This window comes from Oncorhynchus gorbuscha, linkage group LG18, assembly GCF_021184085.1.
Source record: "Oncorhynchus gorbuscha isolate QuinsamMale2020 ecotype Even-year linkage group LG18, OgorEven_v1.0, whole genome shotgun sequence".
NCBI lineage: Eukaryota > Metazoa > Chordata > Actinopteri > Salmoniformes > Salmonidae > Oncorhynchus > Oncorhynchus gorbuscha.
Window position 1 is genome coordinate 25,191,930 of NC_060190.1, and position 26,759 is coordinate 25,218,688.

Consider the following 26,759-nt stretch of genomic DNA (forward strand, 5'->3'; position numbering starts at 1 on the left):
GTGTAACCATGCCGGCTGTCCAGGAGAGACAAGCACCCGAACAGCTGATGAAACTGTGGGTTTGCACAAACGAAGAATGTCTGTGAAAACTGTCAGAAACTTTCTCCGGGAAGCTCATCTGTGTGCTTGTCATCCTCACTAGGGTCTTGACCTGACGGCAGTTTGGTGTCATAACCGATATCAGTTGGTAAATGGTAACCTTCGGTGGCCACTAGCACGCTGGGGAAGTGTGCTCTTCGCAGATGAATCGTGGTTTCAACTGTACCGGAAAGATGGCAGACAGTGTGTATGGCGTCATGTGGGCGAATGATTTTCTGATATCAACATTGTGAACAGAATGCCCTATGGTGGCGGTGGTGTTATGGTATGGGCAGACATTAGCTATGTACAACGAAAACAGTTGCATTTTATCAATGGCAATTTGAATGCACAGAGATAACATTATGAGATCCTGAGGCCCATTGTCGTGCCATTCATCCGCCGCCATCACCTCATGTTTCAGCGATAATGCACAGCCCCATGTCACAAGGATCTGTACACAATTCCTGGAAGCTGAAAATGTCCCAGTTCTTCCAAGGGCTACATTCTCATCAGACGTGTCACTCATTGAGCATGTTTGGGATGCTCTGGATTGATGTGTACGACAGCATGTTCCAGTTTCCGCCAATTTCCAGCAACTTAGCACTAGGGTTGAATGGCGGGAACCCGGTTACCGGGATTTACTTGTCAAAACCACTCCCTTTACCCGGGATGAATAACTGCAAGAACCGTTAAATTATAATACATTTTTAATATGGACAGCATGGCGTGAAATTGAACTGTTAAATTATATCCGATGTGTAAACATGAGAGCATGATCACACAGTCGTCCAGAACAGCTGGTGCTCTCATTAAAGAATCTTCGTCCAGTTCGAGATGAGTAATCGCTGTTCTGATATCCAGAAGCTCTTTTCGGTCATAAGAGAGGGTAGCCACAACATTAGGTACAGAATAAGTTACAAACAATGTGAAAAAAAACCCACACAAAATAGCAGTTGGTTTAGGAGCCCTTAAAACTGCAGCCATCCCCTCCCTCCTGGTTTTCTTGGGTTTGATACCATTCTGTTCACTCCATTCCATCCATTCCACTCAATTCCAGCCATTATTAGGAGCCGTTCTCCCCTCAGCAGCTTCCACTGATGTAGACCTATCATCTGTCTCATCATGGTAACTTTTAAAATGTATTATGACAGGTAGGCCTACATTTGCTGCAGCATAGCCTATGCTACAGTAATATAAAGACAGAATGCACATTTAATTGACCTATCTCCATCTGGTTTTCGGGGTCCCCTTGTTTTTTAATTATAAAGATTTTTTTTTAATTACAGCTGCATTGTTATAAAACAGCCTATTACTCAAATATCGTTGCTTTAAATCAGTACATGCGCTAGCACTCTCTCTCCATCAACTAAATTTAAATTGCATCCAAAATAGATCCTGTTCTAGATTTATATATAGCCCTATAAATAAATGTCTATGCCTACCTTTTTCAGGTTATACATTCAATGCAGTATTAGCCTTATATTTAGATAATTCATGATGGTTTATGCCGAATAAGCTTCTAATTTATAGCCTCTGTCTCTTGAGCAGTACCTGTGCTCTGCTGGCCTCTCCTTAAATAACGCTCCTTAGCTCTTGGAGTACCATACAGGAAAAGCTAGACTAGAATAGCTTGCTGGGCATTTCTTATACAAATAGACTATTCCAAGAAGGACCCAAGCAGTTTTTTGCTGAACCTTAAATACAGCAGCCAATAGAACTCACGGGTAGTTTGAAAGAAGAGTGAACGGGCGCAATGACGGTAGGCTATAGTAGTTATTTATTCAGACCCATAACCGCTCAATCTTCGTAAGGGAAGCGAAAGCGTTCTGCATCTAATTCTAGTCCTACATTATTCAAGGACGTCAATAGAATGATGAAGATAATGACAATGAAACCGTTGAAAGCAAGGATGGAAGGAGGCAACAATAGAGAAAGAGGTAGGCTAATAACATTAGGGGAAATATTATGAAAGGTATACAGCATATGCGTCAGCCTACTAATTATACAAATAGGCCCTATAATATTTCAACATGTAAATCAAATTCACTAGCTTATACTTGTAACTTTCCAGGCCGCATGTGCTGCACCAGAATCGCATGTCTCTTCTGCTTTATCATGGTTTGAACGATGTGCGTAATTCCAGTCCATATATATAATACAGTACAGCAATACAGTTCACACTCAAAAAGATTAGCTTACTGGAGCTAGTTTGATTTATTTACCCAAGAGAGCATATAGTTAGCTACATCTATGGCCTTTTATGTTATGTTTTTCTGTCTCTTAATGTGCAGTAGCCTATATCAAATACAGTATGTATTGTATAACGGCACAATCATTTGGACTTAGACTCGTTAAATGTTAATGTAGAGCTCATAAAATGTATTTATACTGAACAAAAGTGCAAACGCAACATGCAACAAAATATTTGACTGAGTTACAGTTCATATAAGCAAATGAGTCAATTGATATAAATTCATTTAGGCCCCAATCTATGATTTTCACATGTTGAGGCAGGGGCGCAGCCATGGGTGGGCTTGTGAGGGCATAGGACCATCCACTTGCGGGCCCACCCATTGCAGAGCCAGGCCCAACCAATCAACATATGCTTTTTTTCACACAAAAGGGCTTTAATTGCAGACCGAAATACTCCTCAGTTTCATCAGCTGCTGATCTCAGACTATCCCGCAGGTGAAGAAACCGGAGGTGGAGGCCCTGGGCTGACGTGGTTACACGTGGTCTGCGGTTGTGAGGCTGGTTGGATGTACTACCAAATTCTCTAAAATGACATTGGAGGAGACGATGGTAGATAAATAAACATTACATTCTCTGGCAACAGCTCTGGTGGACATTCTTGCTGTCAGCAGGCCAATTTCACTCTCCCTCAAAACTTCGGTGGCATTGTGTTGTGTGACAAAACTGCACATTTTAGTGGCCTTTTTAGTGTTGCCAGCACAAGGTGCACCTGTTTAATGATCATGCTGTTTAATCAGCTTATTGATATGTCACACCTGTCAGATGGATGAAATATCTTGGCAAAGGACAAATGCTCACTAACAGGAATGCAAACAAATTTGCAGACAATATTTGAGAGAAATAAGCTTTTTGTGCATATGGATAATTTCTTGGATCTTTTATATCAGCTCATGAAACATGGGACCGACGCTTTACATGTTGTGTTTGTACTTTTGTTCAGTATAATATATGGCTAATCAGGCTCAGGTAGCAACAGGTTTTAATATTCATGGTAAACAAAGCTTTAATCAAAGCCAGACATATTTACTGTGTATGCTTAATAATGCTTCTGAACGGGAAAATACTGGGTTACCCGGGAGAAAAGGGATTTATTCTTGGGATGGATTTAAAAATAATTTAAAAAATACCGGGAAAATATTCAACTTCACTTGGCAGAGCCATTGAAGAGTCGGACGTCATTCCACAGGACACAATCAACAGCCGGATCAACTCTACGCGAAGGAGATGTTGCGCTCGAGGGAAATGGTGGTCACAACAGATACCGACTTGTTTTCTGATCCACACATCTGTGACCAAACCGATGCATATCTGTATTCCCAGTCGTGTGAAATCCATAGATTAGAATCGAGTGAATTTATTTAAATTGACTTAGTTTCCTTATGTACTGTAACTCTGTAAAATCTTGGTTGTTGCAGGCCGCGTTTATATTTTTTTCTGCTCCGTGTAATTAGGCCACCTTTTCACTGCTATTTCCCATGATGCGTGTATTTGTGTGTATTGTCATGTTTAATGCTGTTACAGTATGTCCAATCTATGTTCTCCTCTAGGCTGAGGGGACTCAGCAGCTGTGACTCCACTCCTTCAGATGCGCTATAGTCACTCTTATGTTCTACCTTCATGCCTAAACGGAGTACTGTACCTTTCACTTAGAACCAGGCGATCTCTTTGTAGTCTGAGTGGAACATCCCCTCAACTTAAATGAACTTGTCAAAAATGTCACGCAGAACCATTGAATGTAGTGAAGGTATGTAGGAAAACTATTTTTTGGTGAAATATCTAACATAGAAATCTCCACCTTCCTGCCAATGTTGGTTGCAATTACCCAACACAGTGTACGGTACATTGTATAGACCACATGAACGTTTACAATTTGTGAAACCATACACCACTGTTATCACTAGTGTAGGATTTCGGTTGTAGAACTATACTTTTAATGTGTTATTTCAAAGTATTTTATGATGCTTGAAATGTGAGTAATCTGCAATGAATTCAGTACTATTATTGTGAAATAAAGATTTGATCCTAAAAGACAGATTCATCCATTCAGTTTTTCATCGAGATGTTTTAGAACTACCAATTTGTTTATCACTGTCAAATATTTCTCTCAAGACATGTCTCTAGTGTTCTATAGTTGCATTCTTCCTTCCCACTCTTGTATCCATCCTGCTGTCATGTAGTGTGACTAAGGCATTCAGATAGTAAAGTTATCCTTGTTCAGCTCGCGGTCAGTTGATATTCAAATATTGCAAAAATATGAGCACATTCAAGTTCTTTCCAAAGTTTACTGAAGTGGCCAGCTTGCTGTATAAAATGACAATTGAGCGATTTTTGACCCATTCACCTAAGATATTAAGTATGCTGTCATTATATTGGTAAGCTTAAAAGTGGTTAATTTACCATTTTTGGGGAAGATTGGCGAGACTAACATGAAATCTCAACTCTAGCACTAACCTGAGTTTTGTCTAAATGCTCTGTTTCAAGCCATTTGACTATGGGTTTTAGTATGGTAATATTTCACTAGTGCACCTTCCTACCATCAGGGTGCAGGACAGTCTTTGCTAGTGAAAACTAAGAGGAGCCTAGCTTTGTTTCTGCCTCTCGAAGGCTACCGAGTGAGAACAGCTGCATTCTGGTCTACTTGGCCCTGTGCACCACCAACAGTAGTTGTTATCAGTGAGGTGCATTGCTGCAAGTTGTCATTACTGTTATCATTATTTATTACAGAAAACATTTAAGAACCAAAAGAGAAATAAACAATAGATTATGTTGGACAAATTCAGCTAGGTCCCTTCCCATTTCGTTCCGCTTGCTTCCGTTTAATAAACCTTTTGCAACAGAATCGGTATAATGAACACACCCTTGGTTTGTATCCCAATATTCATGTGTTCATTGTTTTCACAGCCTTTCAAGTAATGAGAGTTTAAGACCATACAATTAGGAGTAAAATTACTATGCATGTGTGGGCTACTATAAGGACAGACAGTTTAAAAAATATGGCTCAGTTGACACAAGAAAGACTTATGACAACAAAAACAAAGAATGGGTTGAAACAGTATCAATAACGACAACGTGCTTATTTTACCATTCATTTTGGCCCAGTCAACACCTTGCCTTCCCACTGCATATTGTCAGTGTGCTGCTGTAACTCAAAATTAAGGTTTTTAGCTTTTCTCCCCATAAGGTGATTTCACCATCAAACAAGTTGTATGAGGGTAACCGCTAAGCGAATTGATCTTAATGCTTTCCAGTTGTAAACATTAGTGGTGTCCAGTCACAACAGTGTTTCAGAAGTCTCCCATCCAACTATTCAGTAGTAGTTCCTTGTTCTAGTTTTGATATCATAACACAGGTATACAAATTAAAAGGTAAAAACCATAATCATAGGGTATAATAGCGTTTGGGGAAGAAAAACCTTTTTGCAGACAGTGGCTTGAACTAGTTGTGTAATAACACAATTTGGACTGATGCCCAGATATCACATGACCTGAGAGGCAGCAAAATTGCATCCCTCCTCTCCTGGGTCCTTCCAAAAGTTAGTCTGTATTGCCCTCTCTGTGACTCATGTATAGGGTCCCGTCTTTTGATGAATCATGTCACAGGACCTGGATTTTAAACATTCATTTTCAGCCTTTTCCAGAAATGAGAATTAGACCAAAAATGAAAGCAATTGTATGGTGCTGGACTGTCTGACGTAAAAATAAACGGGACAGCTTAATGAAGAAGGTAGACTCAGGGATATGATGTAGAAAGTAAAGAGCTGAGTGGGTCAATTTCCGCAACTACTAAGAGCTTTCACACGAGGCTCAACTGCTCAGCTGTTTTGGTCTTATCTACCATGCATATGCGCATATACTGTGTGTGAGTGTCGTCTTGCATCTCACTTGTCCAAACTTCTGTGCTGCTGTTTGGGTTCACTTAGAAATGTCCTTGTTTTTGAAAGAAAATCACATTTTTTTTTTGTCCATTAAAAATATAAAATTGATCAGAAACCGTGTAGACATGGTTAATGTTGTTAAATTACTTTTGTAGCTGGAATGGCTCATTTGTAACGGAATATCTACATAGGCCCACTATCAGCAACCATCACTCCTGTGTTCCAATGGCACGTTGTGTTAGCTAATTACAAGCAAACATATTGATAAAAGTTACCTTGTCCGAGAGAGATTTGCACGGTTATCAAAACATCACACCAGGGTAATCCTACACGAAACACAGACCTTATATGAAGTAGTTAAAAAAATACCATACTGAACCGTGAAAAAACGATTGGAACCACATTCAGGTTTTACTGCTAGGTTTTATGGAATTATGACTTGTACAAAGGTATTCCTAATGTTTTGTACACTCGGTGTATGACATTTGATTTTGAATTCAATATATATCTTACGGAGTTGTCTATTTACTGCTCTGTACTTTGTCATGTATTTGTAGGCTTTATCTGGACCCCAGGAAGAGTAGCTGTAGCTAATGGGGATCCTAATAAACTAAACAACTCATCATTTACACGTTTGAGAATGTGCTTAGAACTACAGATTCATCTTCACAACTAATCAGGTACACACTTGCAAATGATGTTAACTACAAAACTATTCTGTACACTCAAATCATTGTCAATGATTTAACTTCATAAACAACACTCAAATATACATTTCTTAGATTCTTCCCAGACCTCAAAAGAATAAACAAAAATCGAATTTCCAACTCTGTTGACTGCCTCATTTATGGTTCAATATTAGGTCTACTATTAGCCTACTTGCATAGTAGAATTTGGGTTAGCCTGACTGTGAATTACCAAGATTGTGAAAGACTAAGATTGATGATTTTAGGTCATTGAGAGTACATGGCACTGTTTGTCAAATAATTTTTCACTTCGGGCGTGTTTCCTTCGCTTGGCGGGACGCTTAGGATTTCTTTTTGTGAAAGAAAATGTTGAGTGTACCCACTCCAGGCACCACGACACCTCTGCTGCAGTAGGCTACTTTTTAAAAAACGGCAAAGCACATGTTCCAACTCAAGTCAGACAAAATAAGACAAAAAGAAACATGGTGTGTTTTACAGTATTTACTTTATATTAAGATAATTTGATAAAAACTTACAGCAACGACAGGGCTTTTCGGGTCCAATGCAATTTCTCTAGTCTCCACACAGAGCCCATGGTATTACTTTGGATGACATTAAACAATATATTTAGAAATATCAATACATATAAAAAGCTTATGAATCATATAAACAAGAAGGCACCGTGTCAAATCAGACCATTTCAATTCCCCAACCGGTTCTATTTAATCAACCCTGGAATGTGTCCGATTCTGAACCACCCGATTCACGTACGGCCTCGTATAAAACCGCATCGAAACCATATATAAATATCTATATGGCTCAGCTCGAAAACATGAAGTGTAGTAACCTTAAAGAGAGTGGTGTGATCCGAGCCTACTGTTAACTAGTAGCAACACACATTCTGCTAAGATCTCGCCCATAACGCACCTCGGAGTGACAAAAGCTAATGAGGGGCTATAGCTTTAACCCAGACTTTAGAATCAACCTCTAACCTACTATGCCATTGCACCTGTCCTGAAACAACCCCTAGACCCTACTCCCTCGTCTCTTGTGTAAAGCTGAAACACTTTTTCCAGGGTGCAAGAAGCCTGATGCACCACCCTGACCACTGTGCGGGGGCAGGGGCTAGGCATTGCTTCTGGTTGGGTCCCGTTTCTAGTTGGGGCCTGTGTGTATCCAACTGCTACCAAATCCTTGATGCAAGAGCTCCAAAATACATAGCGAAGTCAACTATAAACTAGATCAAAAAGCTAGCTTCCAGTCAAAAGCAGCAGTTCAAGTAATTTTGGTCTCAGACGGACGGGCTTACTCATCACGCTAGGCTACAACTCAACACATTGTCTCCATTACAATGACTGTATTTTCGAGCTACAATATACTCTTTGGGGTCAACATGCACACACACTTCTATTGCTTTTTTAGAGTTTTTACACTAATCTCATTTTAGCACTGTAAAAATAAAATGGTTTTGTCCTTTACTCATCTAATGTAAAACTCAAAGTACGGTTACTTGGTCATGCTGACATTCAATGTTCCACCATCACATGGGAAGAGTGTACTGCAGTCTATCATAATAGTCTATGGACTACTTTTAAAGTACAGAAAAAAGGGAGAAATGTGGGTGAACTATCCCTTTAAAGCAGACTACTGAGTCGTCACTGCAATGGACTATAGCGAGTACAGGCAGAGAGAAAGTTGGACAATTCCAGATCAGTCCCATTAGAACACAAGGCATAAATACTCACGTGGTTTGGCATTGTTTTTTGGGGGGCTTTGTTTTCAAATCAAGCTGAAGGCCTACTTACCTTTTCTACGCTAAAAAGCTGTTTTGCGCTCAATAGTACAATGAGCTAATAAATATGTTTTTCAAAACAATATATAGGATGGAATTGTATCCAAATGAAGTAGAAAGTTCAGGCAAACAAGTGAGAAAACAAACTTAAAACTCAGAAGGGTATTTTTGTCCAGTTGCGTCTGTACGTAGATGTTATAATTTGTATAGTATATTAGTATGCAGGTTTGCTAACTGTGTTTTAAAGTGGCAACGCTCTTTTTGGAACTCTTGAGACGCACAAATGTACCTTGCTCCAGTATCGTTTGGATAATGGCAATATGGCACAGCCAGTGCAGTGACATTTTGCAATCAATATTCCACGATATGAAGTATACAGTGTTGCGTAAACTGAACAGTCATCAATGCATATTTGGTCTCAATTTAGCTCTGTGCATGTCTGTGTGTGTCTCCCAGTATTTTTTGGAAATCCATACACTTTAGCTTGGTCTTCTCTATTGCATTAGATTAATGACACAGGAAAATATAGAGTATATTAAATGAGAATCTTTCACATCTAGAATATTCCAGGCAATGAACACTTAGTAAAGCCATTTATGAATTCAGAAACGGATCGACAGAGAGCGAGAGAGAAGGAAAAGTAGCAAAGGGGAGGAAAGAAAGTGTGTGCATGCGCGCTAGTGTCTAGTCCAGAGAGGACTTGTCCAGTGGTGTGTGTGTGTGTGTGTGTGTGTGTGTGTCTAGTCCAGTGAGGACATGTCCAGTGGTGGTAGGGGCTCTCTCCAGTAGGAAAAGTGGCTGTACTCAGGGCAGTGGAAGGAGGATGAAGTCCCATCCTTGGAGATCTCAGGGAAGAAGTGCTCCACCAGCTCGCCGAGGTGTGTGTACCTGTGACACACACACACAGAGCATAATGTACTGGAGCTATCGCAGCTCTATGGATTCAGTTTTACTTATCATGAGTCAACTGATACTGTATATTCAGCGAATTGGAACAGACATGACACAGCATGCTCTAAACCAGAACATGCAGTTATTATGAGCAATCTTTTTTTAAAGAATGTAATTAAATTGGGACTGGGAAAATTGTACTGCATGTGTCAAGTGTGCACTTATCCAAAGTGCACTTATGAGGAGTTGACTGACCACTGTCACTCTTCTCGGTTGGGTGGTACACTTACGATGACTTGTTCCCTTTGGTCTTCTCTTGAATGAGCTCTCCTTTGGGGTTCACAGTGAAGATCCTGGTGTCAGGGACACCCACCTTCTTATAGGCATAGGCATCCTGAAATAACAACACTCAACTCAAACTTCATTTCAAATATATTAGAAACACCTCAATCCATCACCCAGGGAATGGATTTAGAAACACAGAACAAACAAATAGAAAATGAGTCAGTGGTGTGTGTCCCCGAACTGACACACAGTAAGCAGCAAATATCAACCAGGGCTTGACATTTAAAATAAACTCAAAAACTTTCTCTTGTCCGAAAGATCAAGTCACTTTTCCAAAAATAGAAAATGGTCTGTAACACCATGGGCCAAAAAAAGTGACTGACAACTGTGTTGTATGTTGAACGGAACCACTAAATTAAAATATATATATAATAATTATTATTATTGCCATACAGAGAATCAGACAAAAATTGCATTCAAGTCTGTCTCAAAATACAACAACACTGCCACTTTAAGACAAACCTTTCACAAATGTCTCTCAATTCAGGTTTTAGGGGAGATCTATTGATAGCATGGGAGCCATTTGTCAATTAGGCTATTGTAAGAACATTCTATAACGTTGTCAAAATTACATGGCCAATATCGAATTGAGGGGAATCCATGTTTTCCAACGCTGTCAGATGTTTCTCAACTCCCGATATTGAGCACTTGAGAGACTGTTTTACAACCGAAGTAGGCTATGTTGCATTGGTTTTATGAACACACCCGTTCAGCTGCGTGTGCCATTTGCGGTTATTCACAAGTGTTTTTTTTTAGGGCATAGGACATAACAATGACATTAAACACAAGCAAATAGCTGAACAGCCAACTACCCAAATACATTTGCCAGACTACACGATATGTTTTGAATCGGCCATCTAGTTTGTCTGTTGTGTGTCATTATTTCATAGGCTAACTACTGCTGAAATGTCCCCAGCTTTCCTCGAGCAACAGCCCCCTTGCACTGGCACACGTGTGATACAATAATTATACTCCAATGCGCTCTGCAGAGAATGGGAGAAGGGTGTTCAACTGATCGGAGTAATTGTTTGATACTGTACATATTTTACTTGTTGGACAAGCAGAATATAGATTTAAGTTGTCCGAATTTTGTATATATATATTTTTACTTGTCCCGGACAAGCGGTAACGTCGAGCCCTGTCAACATACTAGGCTCACCAATACTGAGAACGCACGGTCTAACGTGCACGTTGTTTCCCGCCATTGGTTAATTTTGGTACAGCCCATCCCTTTATTTAACCATCAGCTGATTACCAGCTGTGGTCAAAGACACGTGGGTCTGGAAAGATGATTCTCTTCCTTAATAGTGAATTCGTACAAGATAAAAAAGCCGAAATGAGTATGACATCCTGGCATTTAAAGCACACATCATTTTCACAATTTGAAATACTATAAAACTCCCTAATTTCTCATAGGACGCAAGTCGGGGAACGGGACAAGGCCTGTGTCAGTACTGTACGCGTGTGGCTTACATTGGTCCTGTTACCGAAGGCTGCGTAGAAGGGCTGCCTCTGGGGGTTGAACAGATCTCGGATGTCGGTAAGGCAGGCAACCTTAAACACCTCAGGCTTTTTCTCCACCACCTCTCTGTGCAGGGCAGAGAAGAAACTGCTGGGGGCCAGCAGAACAGGGCCCTTGGGGAGGACGGTGCCTTTGTCGTTCACCCACTGCAGGTAGCCCTTGGTGATATCGGCCATGCCGATGGCCCGCGCTGAACAGTACAGGAACTTGTAGCCGTTCCTAGGAGGGAGAGAGAAAGAGTGAGAAAGAGCAAGGGGAGAGAGAGTGCAGGAGAGAAATACAGAATAATCTTGTCAGTTATCAACAGCTTCTAATGAGAAGCTCAGCATTGCATATTCAGACCAGGATGTGTCACAATGTCACCCTTTTTGGGCACATACAAGTGTTTCGGCACCAATGCGTGCACAGTAAAAGTTAAATGGAGGGGATCATGAGGCTGCTTCATGTTCATTATGCATCACACAGAAGACATGTCCAATAAGAAATGCTCATTTTCGTCTCAAAAGGTTTTGCTGCAGTGTGCCCTACTGAACATGACCCTGGTGTGAGCGTAGGCACTTACTGGTGGATTTTGTGGTACAGTCGGGCGATGCCCTGGTGCGTCCAGTCTTTCCCCAGCTGAGGTAGGATATGCCCAAGAGCATCAGACCTATGACGAGTAAGGAGAGAGAGTAAGTACATCACTGAACACACACATATACACGGGTTCGAAATTATTGACACCTTGATAAAAATGAGCAAAAATGACTATATAAAATAAATACATTGTATACTAAAAAAAAAACAGAAAATTATAGTATTTTATACTAATCCAATTGCTCATGATTACGGATCATCCCGAATGAATTGTGAATAATTGACATGTTATATTTTTATCATTTAGCAGACGCTCTTATCCAGAAGCAATTAGGGTTAAGTGCCTTGCTCAAGGGAATACAGATATTTCACCTCGTCGGCTTGGGGATTCAAACCAACAACCTTGCGATTACTGGCCCAACGCTCTTAACCGCTAGGCTGATGCTAGTACGACCTTTAAACAGGTTAACATTCACAAGGCTGCAGGACTAGTACGCTGAGCATGACCAGCTGGCAAGTGTCTTCACTTATATTTTCAACCTCTCTGACCCAGTCAGTAATACCTACAAGTTTCAAGCAGACCACCATAGTTGCTGTGCCCAAGAACGCCAAGGTAAACTGTCTAAATGACTATCGCCCAATAGCACTCACATCTGTAGCCATGAAATGCTTTGAAAGGCTGGTCATGGCTCACATCAACACCATCATCCCAGAAACCCTGGACCCACTCCTATTTGCAAATCGCCCAAACAGATCAATAGATGATGCAAACTCTATTGCATGCCACACTGCCCTTCCCCACCTGGCCAAAAGGAACACCTATGTGAGAATGCTGTTCATAGACTACAGCTCAGCGTTCACCACCATAGTGCCCTCAAATCTCATGACTAAGCTAAGGACCCTGGGACAAAACACCTTCCTCTGCAACTGGATCCTGGACATCCTGATGGGCCACCCCCAGGTGGTGTGGGAAGGGTAAACTTCCGCTACACTGACCTTCAATGCGGGGGCACCACAGGGGTGTGTGCTTAGTCCCCTCCTGTACTCCCTGTTCACCCACAACTGCGTGGCCGCACGTGACTCCAACACCATCATCAAGTTTACCAATGACACGATGGTGGTGGGCCTGATCACTAACGACGATGAGACGGCCTATAAGGAGGTGGTGGTCAGAGACCTGGCAGTGTGGTGCCAGGACAACAACCACTCTCTCAATGTGGGCAAGACAAAGAAGCTTAATGTGGACAACAGGATAGGGAGGGCCAAACACGCCCCTATTCACACTAATGGTGCTGTAGTGGAGCAGGTTGAGAGCTTCAAGTTCCTTGGTGTCCACAACGCTAAAGGACCCATCATGATCCAAACACACCAGCACAGTCGTGAATAGGGCACGACAACACCTCTTCCCCCTCAGAAGATATCTATCTATCTCATATATAGATATATAAATACACACAAAATATGTGGGGAACAACTCCATATTAATGCCCATGATTTTGGAATGAGATGGTCGAGGAGCAGGTGTCCACATGCTTTTGGTCAAGTAGTGTACTTATACTATAACACACAAACTCATCATCACATACGCTGCTGCTACAGTCCATTTATCCATCCTGTTGCCTAGTCACTTTACCCCTATGTCCACCACCGTTCAAAAGTTTGGGGTCACTTAGAAATGTCCTTGTTTTTGAAAGAAAAGCAAAAAGGGTCCATTAAAATAACGTGAAATTGATCAGAAATACAGTGTACATTGTTAATGTTGTAAATGACTAATTGTAGCTGGAAATTTCTAAGTGAGCCCAAACCTTAAAACGGTTAGTGTACATACCTACCTCAACTTCGTCATACCCCTGCACATCGACTTGGAACCCCATGTATATATAGCAAATCTATCATTGCGTATTTAGTCCTTGTGTTACAATTGTTTTCTTCCTATTATTACAATAAATTGTATTAGTTATTCTTTATTGTCGGGAAGGTAAGCATTTCACTGTTAGTCTAGACCTGTTGTTTACAAAGCATGTGACAAATACCATTTCATTTGATGAGTGAAAGTTTGAAGATCAACGATCCTAGCCCCAAGACATGCTAACTCCCACCATTACCAATAACAGGGGAGGATAGCATGTCTTGGGGGTAGGATCTTTAACCTTCTCACTCATCATTATTCACAATTTATTGAGGATTATCTGAAATCATGGTAGCATCCAGAATGTAGAAGTGTTTAGAAACATATTATATTCTTATTTACAATAACAGTGACTCCAAAATGACAACTAATTAAATACCATTCATTTCTATTGGGTACAAAATACTCCAAAACACAGCCAAAAGAAACTGGAAATACATCCAACAAGTTTGTAGAGTCACAAGCTTGATGTGTTCGTTGCGTGCTAGGAAAATGGGACCAAATATTAAACTTTTGACTAATATTTTTTGAATTTTACTCCCTTTTTCTCCACAATTTTGTGGTATCCAATTGTTAGTAGTTACTATCTTGTCTCATCACTACAACTCCTATACGGGCTCGGGAGAGACGAAGGTCGAAAGCCATGCGTCCTCCGAAACACAACCCAACCAAGCCACTCTGCTTCTTAACACAGCGCGCATCCAACCTGGAAGCCAGCTGCACCAATGTGTCGGAGGAAACACCAGACACCTAGCGGCCTGGTCAGCGTGCACTGCACCCGGCCCGCCACAGGAGTCGCTAGTGCGGAATGAGACAAGGATATCCCAAATACTTTGGTTCCCTAAAATGGGGGCCTATGTACAGAAAGTCCTGTCATTTCTAAACGGTTGACCTGATATGGATGAAAATACCCTCAAATTAAAGCTGACAGACAGCACTTTGTATCATTTCAAATGTGCTGGAGTAGAGGCAAAACAACAAGTCATTTGTTTGGGGTATATGTACTTTTCCTCCACTACATTCCAAACGAAAATATGTACTTTCGTACTCCCATACATTTTCCCTGACACCCAAAAGTACTCGTTACATTTCGAATGCTCAGGCAGGACAGCAATGTTGTCCAGTTCACACACCTATCGATATCACGTGTTGTTATCCCTACTGCCTCTGATCTGGCGGATCACTAAACACAAATACTGCGTTTGTAAATTATGTCAGTGCTGGAGTGTACCCCTTAGCTGTCCGCCGTAAATAGACAAATTAATTGTGCCATCTGGTTTGCTTAATATAAGGAATTTAATGTATAGCATTTACTTTTTAAGCATGACAATAGAATAATTTCCCCACCACGGGACTCGAGTGCATTTAAAACCAGATACTTTTAAACTTTTACCTTGCCTGAGAACAATTCGTTTAACTTGTTAAAACAAAACCTCTTTCTCTGAGCAATTGATTAGAATAAAACACATTTCCCACATTTTTGGGAGCATACAATATAGCTCAGTATTAATTATTTATTTTATACAATCATTACTGTTCATCTCCTAATCAAGGGTGTTAATAATTTCAGACCCCAATGTATGTGGATACACATGCACATCATACTGTGCGCCGATCGTGATAAACCACCCCTAAAGGCATTCAGTAGTACTCGGAGAAAGCATTCTGCTCACTTGGTGATGGTTCCGTCGATGTCTGAGATGACGACGCGGTCGTCCCAGTTCCACAGGTAGATGGCGGCCTCGCAGCGACAGGTGCCCTGGTACTGAGTGGTCACGCTGAACACCACCTTGTTGGCCCCTTCCCGCAGGTTCAACCGCTCCTGGCCACAACACAATCACGAGGTTAAGATGGCTTACTGAGGGGGCAGGGAAATTACCACATGGTCGGGATCATGAGGTAGTGGTCGTGTGTGTGTGTGTGTGTGTGTGTGTGTGTGTGTGTGTGTGTGTGTGTGTATGTGTGTGTGTGTGTGTGTCACGGGTGACGTACTATCTGATCGGAAGTGAGGCGTAGGGACTTCCGGTACATCTGGCTGAAACACTGGGCGGTGGTCATGGTCTCGGAGGTCTCTGATGATAGGCTGCCATCTCGGCCCAGGCCCGCCTCCTCGTCGCTTGTCAGGTCATCGAGAGTGGCCCTGGACAGTCACGCATACAGTCACACACTATTTTAGCACGCAGTCTTATTTCACACTATATGGTAGATAACTAATGGAATAGACAAGCAATTCTGCTAAAAGAAACCACAAAAGGCCAAATTCTAAATTTTTCATGGAACTCTTTTAGGCAAAACATGCATTTGAGTTACGCATGGGGAACAATGTGCGCCTGTGATCACTCACAGTATCGTTGTTGAGTGACCGGAAACAGAGGTTGAGGCTTCTTCAGTCTCTGCTTGTGCCTTCTCTTGATCCTGCTTGGAATTCTCTCCAGGCTGTAGTAAAAGAAAGACGGCGAAAAATATTGTTATAAATTAAAAGCTAAGCAGCGGTTTACCCATTATCCTTCAATAAGAAGACATTCCAATCCAACTAAAATGTCAAATTAATTGTGTGCTGGTGCTAGACTGTATGTGCGACGGCTGGGGGTCCCCAGAAGTCCTGGGTCGTGTTCATTAGGCCACACCGTAGCATAACATTTTGCAACAGAAAACAATTTCAGATAGTACCTCCCAGTTTCTTTAGTTTCGTGTCTACTGAACACGGCCCTAACCTGGATTGAAAAACACTGCGATAGGCTACCTGGTTTGGGTTAGTGTCCATGTCCTTCCTCCTCCAGGAGAACCACCAGCGGCCAGACTTTTTGGGCATCTTATCCTTCACCAGCTGGTCAATGGCACTCTACAAACAGACAGCACAAGGTTAAAGGTCATATATTACACCTGCCACCACTTTCCCTGCCTTCCAATTATCGTTCCTTATCCTTGGGTGCGTTCAGTATGACAGAACGGTGTGCAAAATTTAGTTCAATGGAAACGGTACTGTATTGAAGGACCAGTTGAAGAACATTGTAATTATGGTGGTCTAGAGGACATGTGTACGGTGTGCCGCAGGAGTTTACTACATTTTACATTTGAATCATTTAGCAGACGCTCTTATCCAGAGCGACTTACAGTAGTGAGTGCATACATTTTCGTACTGGTCCCCCGTGGGAATCGAACCCTCAACCCTGGCATGGCAAGAGCCATGCACTACCAACTGAGTCAGACGGGACTATTTTAAATGGTCACACACATATTGATCGTGCCACAACTTAGGGCCACCCCTTGCAACACCCACCAAACGGGAGCAAACGTACCTCAAAAGCTGTTGAAAACGCTGCACACCGTTTTGAGGAAACGTGTCATTCAGTACAAACCGTCACGCAAAAGTTGAATCAAACTGAATGCACCCTTGAAGTGTGCCCTGGCATACTACTCCCCATACTAGAGGTCGACTGATTCACTTATTTTAACTTAACATAATACATCAAAATCAACTTAGCCTCAAATAAATAAATGTTCAATTTGGTTTAAATATTGCAAAAACAAAGTGTTGGAGAAGTAAAAGTGCAATATGTGCCATGTTTAAGTTCCTTGCTTAGAACATGAGAACATATGAAAGCTGGTGGTTCCTTTTAACACAAGTCTTCAATATTCCCAGTTGAGAAGTTTTAGGTTGTAGTTACTATAGGACTATTTCCCTCTATACCATTTGTATTTCATAGACCTTTGACGATTGGATGTTCTTATTGGCACAATAGTTTTGCCAGCCTAATCTCGGGAGTTGATAGGCTTGAAGTCATAAACAGCGCTGTGCTTCAAGCATTGCTAAAAGCTGCAGGGAAACGGAGGAAAGTGCGGTTTGAAAGAATGCTTACGAGCCTGCTGCTGCCTACCACCGCTCAGTCAGACTGCTCTATAAAGTCATAGACTTTCTTACAATATAATAAACACCGAACTACGAGCCTCAGGTCATTAATATGGTCAAATCCGTAAACTATAATTTCGAAAACGAAACGTTTATACTTTCAGTGAAATACGGAACCTTCCATGTTATGTCATAATTATGTAAAATTCAGACAAATTAATTACAGTCTTTGTTAGGAAGAACTGGTCTTCACACAGCTTGCAACAAGTCAGGCGACCCAAACTGCTGCATATACTCGGTCTCTGCTTACACTGAACGCAAGAAAAGTGACACAATTTCAGGCACTGCATTGATTATATGCAACACAGGACAAGCTAGTTAAACTAGTAATATCATCAACCATGTTAAGATTGATTGTTTTTTCATAAGATAAGCTACCGATTGTTATGAACACTTGAAATCGGCCCTTCCGTTTAAATCGGTCGACCTCTACCTCATACATTCAAAAGTATTACAAAGGAGCAGGTATAGACTGGTGAGAGATCGGTGATATACCTTTGGTAGATTCTTTTGAAAGACTTGCATTGACAGGACCATAGGGGCAGCTACTGCCCAGTTATAGTACCTAAAAGAGCACCAAAAACACCTAATTAGTCAACTGACAGAGACCTATACAAATCATACAGTACCACAGCAGAACCACAAGATCAGATGTATTGTATATCATTACCATTTCTGGAACTTACTTTGAGTTGATGCAGATAACCAGATTTGGATCTTCGATAAGTCCAGGGTTGCTCACCAAATCTTGGTAGTTCACAACTTGTTCCATAAACTTATCTGGAACAAAGGGAAATGGCAATAGAGAAAGTCTCATCAATACAAACGGGTAAAAATAAGAAAATAACATAGGTTACCACATTATTCATTGGACTGTACATTTCGTCACAACATTGTTTTGAACATTTGTTTTAGGACTGACAACAAGCTTTAATGGCAAATGACAACATTGCCAACTGTCTAAAGTAAACTTGACGACATGATGGCAAAGCTGTTTCCTACAAAATATTTGCCTACTTTAACAAGGTCATTGTATTTCCAAACCATTAGTGTAATTTAGGCGAAACAGTCATAGCTCCCATTCAAAGTCATTAGCCCTCATTCTACTTTTTGATATCAAATGTGGCTGGAGGGTCTGTTGAACCTTGATAACAATGGCAATGACACAACTGAGTGACAGAGGTGCAACCCATGACTACAATGGCATTGATGAATACTCGTTTTTTTTTTGTCTTGAAGGGCATTCTAGAGTGTGCATTATTTCCCATTACAAACCAGATTGTTTAAATCCTGGATGCTGATTGGTTGATATGCAGGAGTCGTGGGACAACAACTTCCACAAAATACCATGACGTGTTAATGTCATAATTCCACTGTCCCGCAGCCCAGGAAGGAAAATTTCGAAACTTTATCGCCCTTGGGGAAAAAGCATCTACACATACATTTTCCCATGCTACTATTTGGTGTGAAACAGACCTTCCTGCCTGGCTCTAAGTTAACTAGCTACAAGCATTTCGCTACACTCGCATTAACATCTGCTAACCATGTGTTTCTGACAAATGAAACTTGATATGACAATGATTTGTTTAAAAATAGCAAAGTCGAACCATGGACAGCTCTTCCACTCGTTTGCCATCAACGTAAACATCACTATTAACATCAACTGGCTTGGTTAGCTCGGACTCGCCAACTGTAATAGTTGATGCCCATGTAGGCCTATTCGATATTTATTAAATAATTATTGAAGTACTTGTAGCTCAGCATTGAACCTCTGCTAGCTAGCTGCATGCCAATGATTTGTTTAGCGTAGCAACGTCAAATGAATAGAATGAACAACTGGGTCAAAACAACAGAAAATAATTAACGGTCAGGCCGCTTGGGTAGCAACTTCAGAATGTAAAAATGAATCTACTCGTTAAAATGTTTTTAATTAAAATATTTTGTAATAATTTATGCAATAAGGCCCTCAAACTCGGGGATTATCGTGCGATACCTCCCGACTAAGGGCTGTTCTTTGGCCCCGGGTTCTCAGGCCTTATTGCTTAAATAATGCATGGCAATATTCAATCGCTATGAAGTTCATTCTTTTGAAAGCAAAAGTCAAAATGAATATATTATTGGCATTGTTGAATTTAATTTTCATAGTAGAAATCTAGCAGGACTGACTAGCTTTGGTGAGATAAGCTAGCAAGTCTGTTTGGTTACAAAGGCAACTATTGTAGCCATCTAATAAACCTGCTCGCTACTTCAGTGGATGTTGAACACATTTCTAGCAGCAAATGTGCTAAATTATAGCTGTGCAATAAGTGGGATAATCAATTCAGGGCCCTATGCCTTCTGTGGGAAAATGTAATTCTGATAGTGCTTCTTGGCACACACTTTCATGTCATGCATTATTTTCCACAGGACACATAGCCCCTTATTGATTATCCCATACTTAGTCATTTTTAGATTAAATAAATACTGTCTTCATGGTTTACTCACAAGCTTCAGAAAGACCATCGTTAGGAGCAGCAAAGAGTGAAGGAAATGTGCCCTTCCATGAGACATGCACAGCTGTCTCGTGGAAGGAAAATATACATACAGTAATTTCAATAACTCCCTCTCTCTCACACTCTTTGTCACACACACACCTTTGTTGATTTGGCTGGTGTGGCCGGTGCGGCCGCAGAGGGACATGCTGACATCCATGTGGTCGGAGGTGGAGTCCGACAGGTACTCTGTTCCGCTGTCCATGGCCCCGCTGCCCACCGACTGGGGAGACTGGTTACCAGACCCAGACCCTTGCTCAGCACCCTGCCGCGAGCTCCCTTCTGTCTCACTAAATGGAGAGTAGAGGGAAAATTGTCTACCTCTATGCCTTTGAGTTTACTTTGCCTGAGTTAAAAATGGAAGTGACCCCAAAACCTGCTACCAAATAATAATTCAGAATCTAACGCTACCATTTCATAATTACAATGGGTGAAAATACAAGTTCCAAGCTGTCGCATTTATCATGGGCCGTTTTCTTAAAGCTTCTCAGAGTAGGAGTGTTGATCAAGGATCGGGGTCCCTCTAGTTCATGTATTTATTATGGATCCCCATTCTATCTGGGGTCCAGCTAAATGAAGGCAGTTTATACAATTTTTATAACATTACAATACATTCATAGGTTTCACAACACACTGTGTGCCCTCAGGCCCCTACCACATATCTACAGTACTAAATAAGTGTATGTATAGTGCGTATGTTATCGTGTGTGTGTGCACCAATGTTTCTTGCTTCACAGTCCCTGCTGTTCCATAAGGTCTTTTTAAAATCTAATTTTACTGATTGTGTCAGTTATTTAATGTGGAATAGAGTTCCATGTAGTACTGTGTGCCTCCCATAGTCTGTTCTGGACTTGGGGACTGTGAAGAGACCTCTTGTGGCATGTCTTGTGGGGTATGCATCGGTGTCCGAGCTGTGTGCCAGTAGTTTAGACAGACAAGCTCAGTGCATTCAACATGTCAATACCTCTCATAAATGCAAGCAGTGATGAAGTCAATCTCTCCTCCACTTTCAGCCAGGAGAGATTGACATGCATATTATTAATATTAGCTCTCTGTGTACATCCAAGGGCCAGCCATGCTGCCCTGCTCTGAGCCAAAATCCTTTTTTTTGTGGCACCTGACCACACGACTTAACAGTAGACAAGGTGCAACAAAACTAGGGCCTGTAGGACCTGCCTTGTTGAAGTGTTGTTAGCTACTACTGCATCTTAGCTACTACTGCATTAATATGTTTTGACCATGACAGTTTACAATCGAGGGTTACTCCAAGCAGTTTAGTCATCTCAACTTGCTCAATTTCCACATAATTTATTACAAGATTTAGTTGAGGTTTAGGGTTTAGTGAGTGTTTTGTTCCAAATACAATGCTTTTAGTTTTAGAAATATTTTGGGCTAACTTATTGCTTGCCACCAACTCTAAAACTAACTACAGCTCTTTGTTGAGTGTTGCAGTCATTTCAGTCGCTGTAGTAGCTGTGTATAGTGTCGAGTCATTCGCATACATAGACACCCTGGCTTTACTCAAAGTCAGTGGCATGTCATTAGTAACATTTTTTTTTAAAGCAAGGGGCCTAAACACCTACCCTGGGGAATTCCTGATTATCCACATTATAGCAGGGGATATAAAGCCATAACAAGTTTTTCCATGTGATCTTGTTCATTATGATCGAAAAGTTCAAATGGACCATAGATCAGCACTCCTACTCTGAGAAAATTTATGAAAACAGTCCCAGGAATTGACTGTAAATAGAATGAGTGACAGATCCGAATGGTATTTAACAATGGGATCAATAAGACTTTGAGAGGTTCTGATTTCTTGACTTAAGAAATCATGAAATATACTTATTTCACTAAGGGAGAAAGGGTAATGTATAACGTTTACATTATGTCAGGATTTGTTATTGTTAGCCATCAGGGATCCTATGGGAGGAGAAGAGAAACAGTCTGGTACCAATCACAATGACCGCCTGAGTTGGGGAGGAGTGAGGAATTTGGGCAGCGGTCTGGTTAGATGAAGTGAGGAAGAATATATATCACTAATCTTCTGGATAGCAACAGATGTGTATTGGCTGTTCAGATGTGGAAGGAGGGGCTCAGCATAGGAGAAAGGGTTAAATATCAGGGCTTGTATGAATATGTTCTTTGTCTGTTCAACCCTTTGGGGTGAATAAACTTGGTTGGAGCTTTTGTAGAGTCCGTCAATTTCTTACTCTGATATTTAGAACTTTGAAAAACACTGATATCTTATGCCGAGTCCCTAGCAGTGTGACCTGCCTTGTGAGGACAAAGTCAAGCCTAAGATAAGATACAATGTCTCATGATTAGTTTAGGGAATGCATCCTTGACATTGAGTAAGTGTGGATTGCGGAAGGCATGCCAACTAGGAACTTGGGTCAGAGTGGGGGAAAGGTGACATATTTTGGGCTGCATATTATGAAATCTATTGCCTGTTGACCTCCATTAATATTTAACCACGGGAGACACCAAAACTTAATGTACATTTTTTTTAAAAAGTGTTGTGAAAAACTGTGGATTAAGAGCAATGTCCGTTCTAACTTTAAGTAGATCTATAGTGGAATCTGTTCTCTCACCTATCATGTATGAACACTGATTACATTGAGGGAGGGTGGAAAGAAAGAAATCAGAGCAGGGAGCCCTTTACCCTTTAGGCGGGAAGTAGAGAGCTGCCACCTCTGGGTCAAGGTTAGACAGGTCGTCCAGGTAGATGTCGGAGGGTCCTAGGTGCTGACTGCGTTTACCTGTGTTCACAAAGCACAGCAGCACAGAGACTGAGCACAGAGAACCACCGCACAATTCAAAGTCAGGTCAAAAACAACACAAATCCTCTTGAATCTATTAACATAATGCTTATACCCGTCAAATCCCCGCAGATCTAAGGGATAAGTGCCTAGGGTTTAGGGAGTGAGACTAGGTGTTCATTTGGAATTGAGTATGGGTAGATCTGTTTCTCCCAGAGTTCTCACCTTTCTTCTTGTCTCTGTGCTCTGCTTTGCCCGTTGTGACTGCTGAGCCAGAATGCTCCTCCCCCAGAGCCTCAGTGGCTTCCATGTCTGTCACTCCAATACTCTCCGCAGCCTGATTGGTCAGGGAGCCCTCTGGGGCTCTGTCCGTCATAACAGATTTGATCTCCATCTCCTCCCCTCCCTCGGTGCAGGGCTTGATCCCGCTGTTGCACTCACTCACGATAACTCCTTCTGCAAACCCCTGTCCATTGGTTTCTGGTAAGGCACTGTCCTGGTCTGGGTGTTCTATCCTATCGAGAGACTCTGTGACAATGTTGGTACCTGCTGCATTGGCTAAGCTAGCAGTGTCAGGTAAGCTAGCAGTGTTTGCTAAAGTATCTATCCTGTTGCTAGCTAGTCTGTCTGTGCAAGCTTTGCTACCCTTTTGGGGTGGGATAGGTGTGTCTATGCAGTCTTTTTCAATTAGGCTAACTGTGTTAGCTACACATTCAACATCACCTATGCTTCCTTCACTAGCTACGCTATCAGTATTTCCTCCATTAGCAATGCTAACTATGTTAGCCAGGGAGGATCTTGCCTCTTTCAGCTCCAGGTTGGATGCAGACTCCTTGGCTCCCTCCTCCCCTGCCTGCAGGGTCTCTACTTGGGGCAGCTTTTTTGTATGCCCTGGAGCCTGGGAAGAGTCCATGCTAGCCATCGCTAATGATGCTAAAGTCAGTGGCTCTGCGGTGGGGTGATATGGGCTGGAGCTTCTCTTAGAGGTTCTCTCCAGGTCTATGGGGGAAGTCTCTGTGGGTGGGACCGGTGGTCCTGTCCTGGGCTTGGGCCTGACCACCACAGTTACGCTACTGTTCGCTCGGCCACAGCTGAAATCGGGCTCCTGGCCCATGTCGAAGGAGTCCTGCCACTGGATGGTGCGGAAGTGGGAGCTGTCCGAGCAGTGGATACCAGGGGAGACGCGCTGCACTTCCACCGTCCCCCTCTCCGCCAAACACATCTAGAGGGAGCAGGGAAAACAAAGCAGAGTGGTTATGAATTTCTTCAGTACAAACTTTCTACATCGACTTATGACACCTGTACGCCCTGTTAAGGCACCTGTACTACCCTGTTATATCCTACCTTTGGAAAGCCACCCCAGTTCCACTGCATCTGAGGCCCTGAGGACTCCTGAGGCTTCACCAGCAGCTCGGAGTCACTCTTGGGGGAGGAAGGACGACTGTAGAACACACTAGAGACACAGAGAGGCTTCATTAATAGAACGCGAGATTGAAACAGAAGAGACAAAGAAACTGTTCTTCAGAGAGAGAGAGCGAGAGAAACTAAAAGAGAGCGAGGGAGACAGAAGATAAAGAGCGAGAGAAAGAGAGCCAAGCTCTAAAAAGGCCATGGCATACTAGAGGTCGACCGATTATGATTTTTCAACGTCGATACCAATAATTGGACAATTTTTATTTATTTGTAATAATGACAATTACAACAATACTGAATGAACTTATTTTAACTTAATATAATACATCAATAAAATCAATTTAGCCTCAGATATAATGAAACATTTTCAATTTGGTTTAAATAATGCAAAAACAGTGTTGGAGAAGAAAGTAAAAGTGCAATATGTGCCATGTAAAAAAGCTAACGTGTAAGTTCCTTGCTCAGAACATGAGAACATATGAAAGCTGATGGTTCCTTTTAACATGAGTTCAATATTCCCGCGGCCCTCACAGGAAGCGGCGCAGGTCCTAATCCAGGCACTTGTCATCTCCCGTCTGGATTACTGCAACTCGCTGTTGGCTGAGCTCCCTGCCTGTGCCATTAAACCCCTACAACTCATCCAGAACGCCGCAGCCCGTCTGGTGTTCAACCTTCCCAAGTTCTCTCACGTCACCCCGCTCCTCCGCTCTCTCCACTGGCTTCCAGTTGAAGCTCGCATCCGCTACAAGACCATGGTGCTTGCCTACGGAGCTGTGAGGGGAACGGCACCTCAGTACCTCCAGGCTCTGATCAGGCCCTACACCCAAACAAGGGCACTGCGTTCATCCACCTCTGGCCTGCACGCCTCCCTACCACTGAGGAAGTACAGTTCCCGCTCAGCCCAGTCAAAACTGTTCGCTGCTCTGACCCCCCAATGGTGGAACAAACTCCCTCACGACGCCAGGACAGCGGAGTCAATCACCACCTTCCGGAGACACCTGAAACCCCACCTCTTTAAGGAGTACCTAGGATAGGATAAAGTAATCCTTCTCATCCCCCCCCTTAAAAGATTTAGATGCACTATTGTAAAGTGGCTGTTCCACTGGATGTCATAAGGTGAATGCACCAATTTGTAAGTCGCTCTGGATAAGAGCGTCTGCTAAATGACTTAAATGTAATGTAAATGCTTGAAGCATTGCGAAGAGCTGCTGGCAAAACGCACAAAAGTGCTGTTTGAATGAATGCGTACGAGCCTGCTGCTGCCTACCATCGCTCAGTCAGACTGCTCTATCAAATCATAGACTTAATTATAACATAATACACAGAAATACGAGCCTTAGGTCATAAATATGGTAGAATCCGGTAACTATCATTTCAAAAACAAAACGTTTATTCTTTCAGTGAAATACGGAACCGTTCCGTATTTTATCTAACGGGTGGCATCCATAAGTCTAAATATTGCTGTTACATTGCACAACCTTCTGTGTCACAATTAAGTAAAACTCTGGCAAATTATTTCGCAACGAGCCAGGTGGCCCAAACTGTTGCATATACCCTGACTGTGTGCAATGAACGCAAGAGAAGTGACAATTTCTCCTGGTTAATATTGCCTGCTAACCTGGATGCTAAATATGCAGGTTTAAAAATATGTACTTCTGTGTATTGATTTTAAGAAAGGCATTGATGTTTATGGTTAGGTTCAGTCGTGCAACGATTGTGCTTTTTTCACAAATGCGATTTTTTAAAATCATTCCGTTTGGCGAAGTTGGCCGTCTTTGTTAGGAATAAATAATCTTCACACAGTAGCAACTTACCTTGGCTTCTACTGCATTCGCGTAACAGGCAGGCTCCTCGTGGAGTGCAATGAGAGGCAGGTGGTTAGAGCATTGGAGTAGTTAACCGTAAGGTTGCAAGATTGAATCCCCGAGCTGACAAGGTCAAAGCTGTCATTCTGCCCCTGAACAAGGTAGTTGACCCACCGTTCCTAGGCCATCATTAAAAATAAGAATGTGTTCTTAACTGACTTGCCTAGTTAAATAAAAGGTGTAAAAAAATAATAAAATTGTCCAAATCGGTGTCCAAAAATACAGATTTGCGATTGTTATGAAAACTTGAAATCGGCCCTATTCCCACGCACCTGCAACAAGTAACCTCAGATGTGTGCTTTTTCTATTTTAAGAGAGCGGGAGAAAGACATTCAAGAACAGAGAGAGATTG

The 26,759-nt window shown here is 41.9% G+C and overlaps 1 protein-coding gene and 1 long non-coding RNA gene across 6 annotated transcripts in view; one reads left to right on the forward strand and one right to left on the reverse strand.

The window, feature by feature from the left end:
- Nucleotides 1-1,789: 1,789 nt before the first annotated feature.
- LOC124002576 lies at nucleotides 1,790-4,347 on the forward strand. The gene is made up of 3 exons (XR_006833074.1): nucleotides 1,790-1,840; nucleotides 1,940-2,018; nucleotides 3,490-4,347. It is a non-coding gene; the product is annotated as an uncharacterized LOC124002576 (long non-coding RNA).
- A 3,033-nt stretch (nucleotides 4,348-7,380) lies between these two features.
- LOC124002584 (phosphatidate phosphatase LPIN3-like) overlaps nucleotides 7,381-26,759 on the reverse strand; it is a 34,464-nt gene continuing 15,085 nt past the window's right edge. For all 5 annotated transcript variants that reach the window (XM_046310105.1, XM_046310106.1, XM_046310103.1 and 2 more), the window contains 14 exons: nucleotides 24,474-24,582; nucleotides 23,355-24,351; nucleotides 23,033-23,129; nucleotides 20,473-20,660; nucleotides 18,526-18,619; nucleotides 18,335-18,404; nucleotides 16,673-16,771; nucleotides 16,274-16,365; nucleotides 15,922-16,069; nucleotides 15,603-15,751; nucleotides 12,007-12,093; nucleotides 11,396-11,663; nucleotides 9,868-9,971; nucleotides 7,381-9,574 (listed from right to left, as the gene is read on the reverse strand). In XM_046310105.1, the coding sequence (XP_046166061.1) occupies nucleotides 9,427-9,574; nucleotides 9,868-9,971; nucleotides 11,396-11,663; nucleotides 12,007-12,093; nucleotides 15,603-15,751; nucleotides 15,922-16,069; nucleotides 16,274-16,365; nucleotides 16,673-16,771; nucleotides 18,335-18,404; nucleotides 18,526-18,619; nucleotides 20,473-20,660; nucleotides 23,033-23,129; nucleotides 23,355-24,351; nucleotides 24,474-24,582 (2,650 nt within the window). In that variant the 3' untranslated portion in view covers nucleotides 7,381-9,426. The remainder of the gene's footprint in view (nucleotides 9,575-9,867; nucleotides 9,972-11,395; nucleotides 11,664-12,006; nucleotides 12,094-15,602; nucleotides 15,752-15,921; nucleotides 16,070-16,273; nucleotides 16,366-16,672; nucleotides 16,772-18,334; nucleotides 18,405-18,525; nucleotides 18,620-20,472; nucleotides 20,661-23,032; nucleotides 23,130-23,354; nucleotides 24,352-24,473; nucleotides 24,583-26,759) is intronic.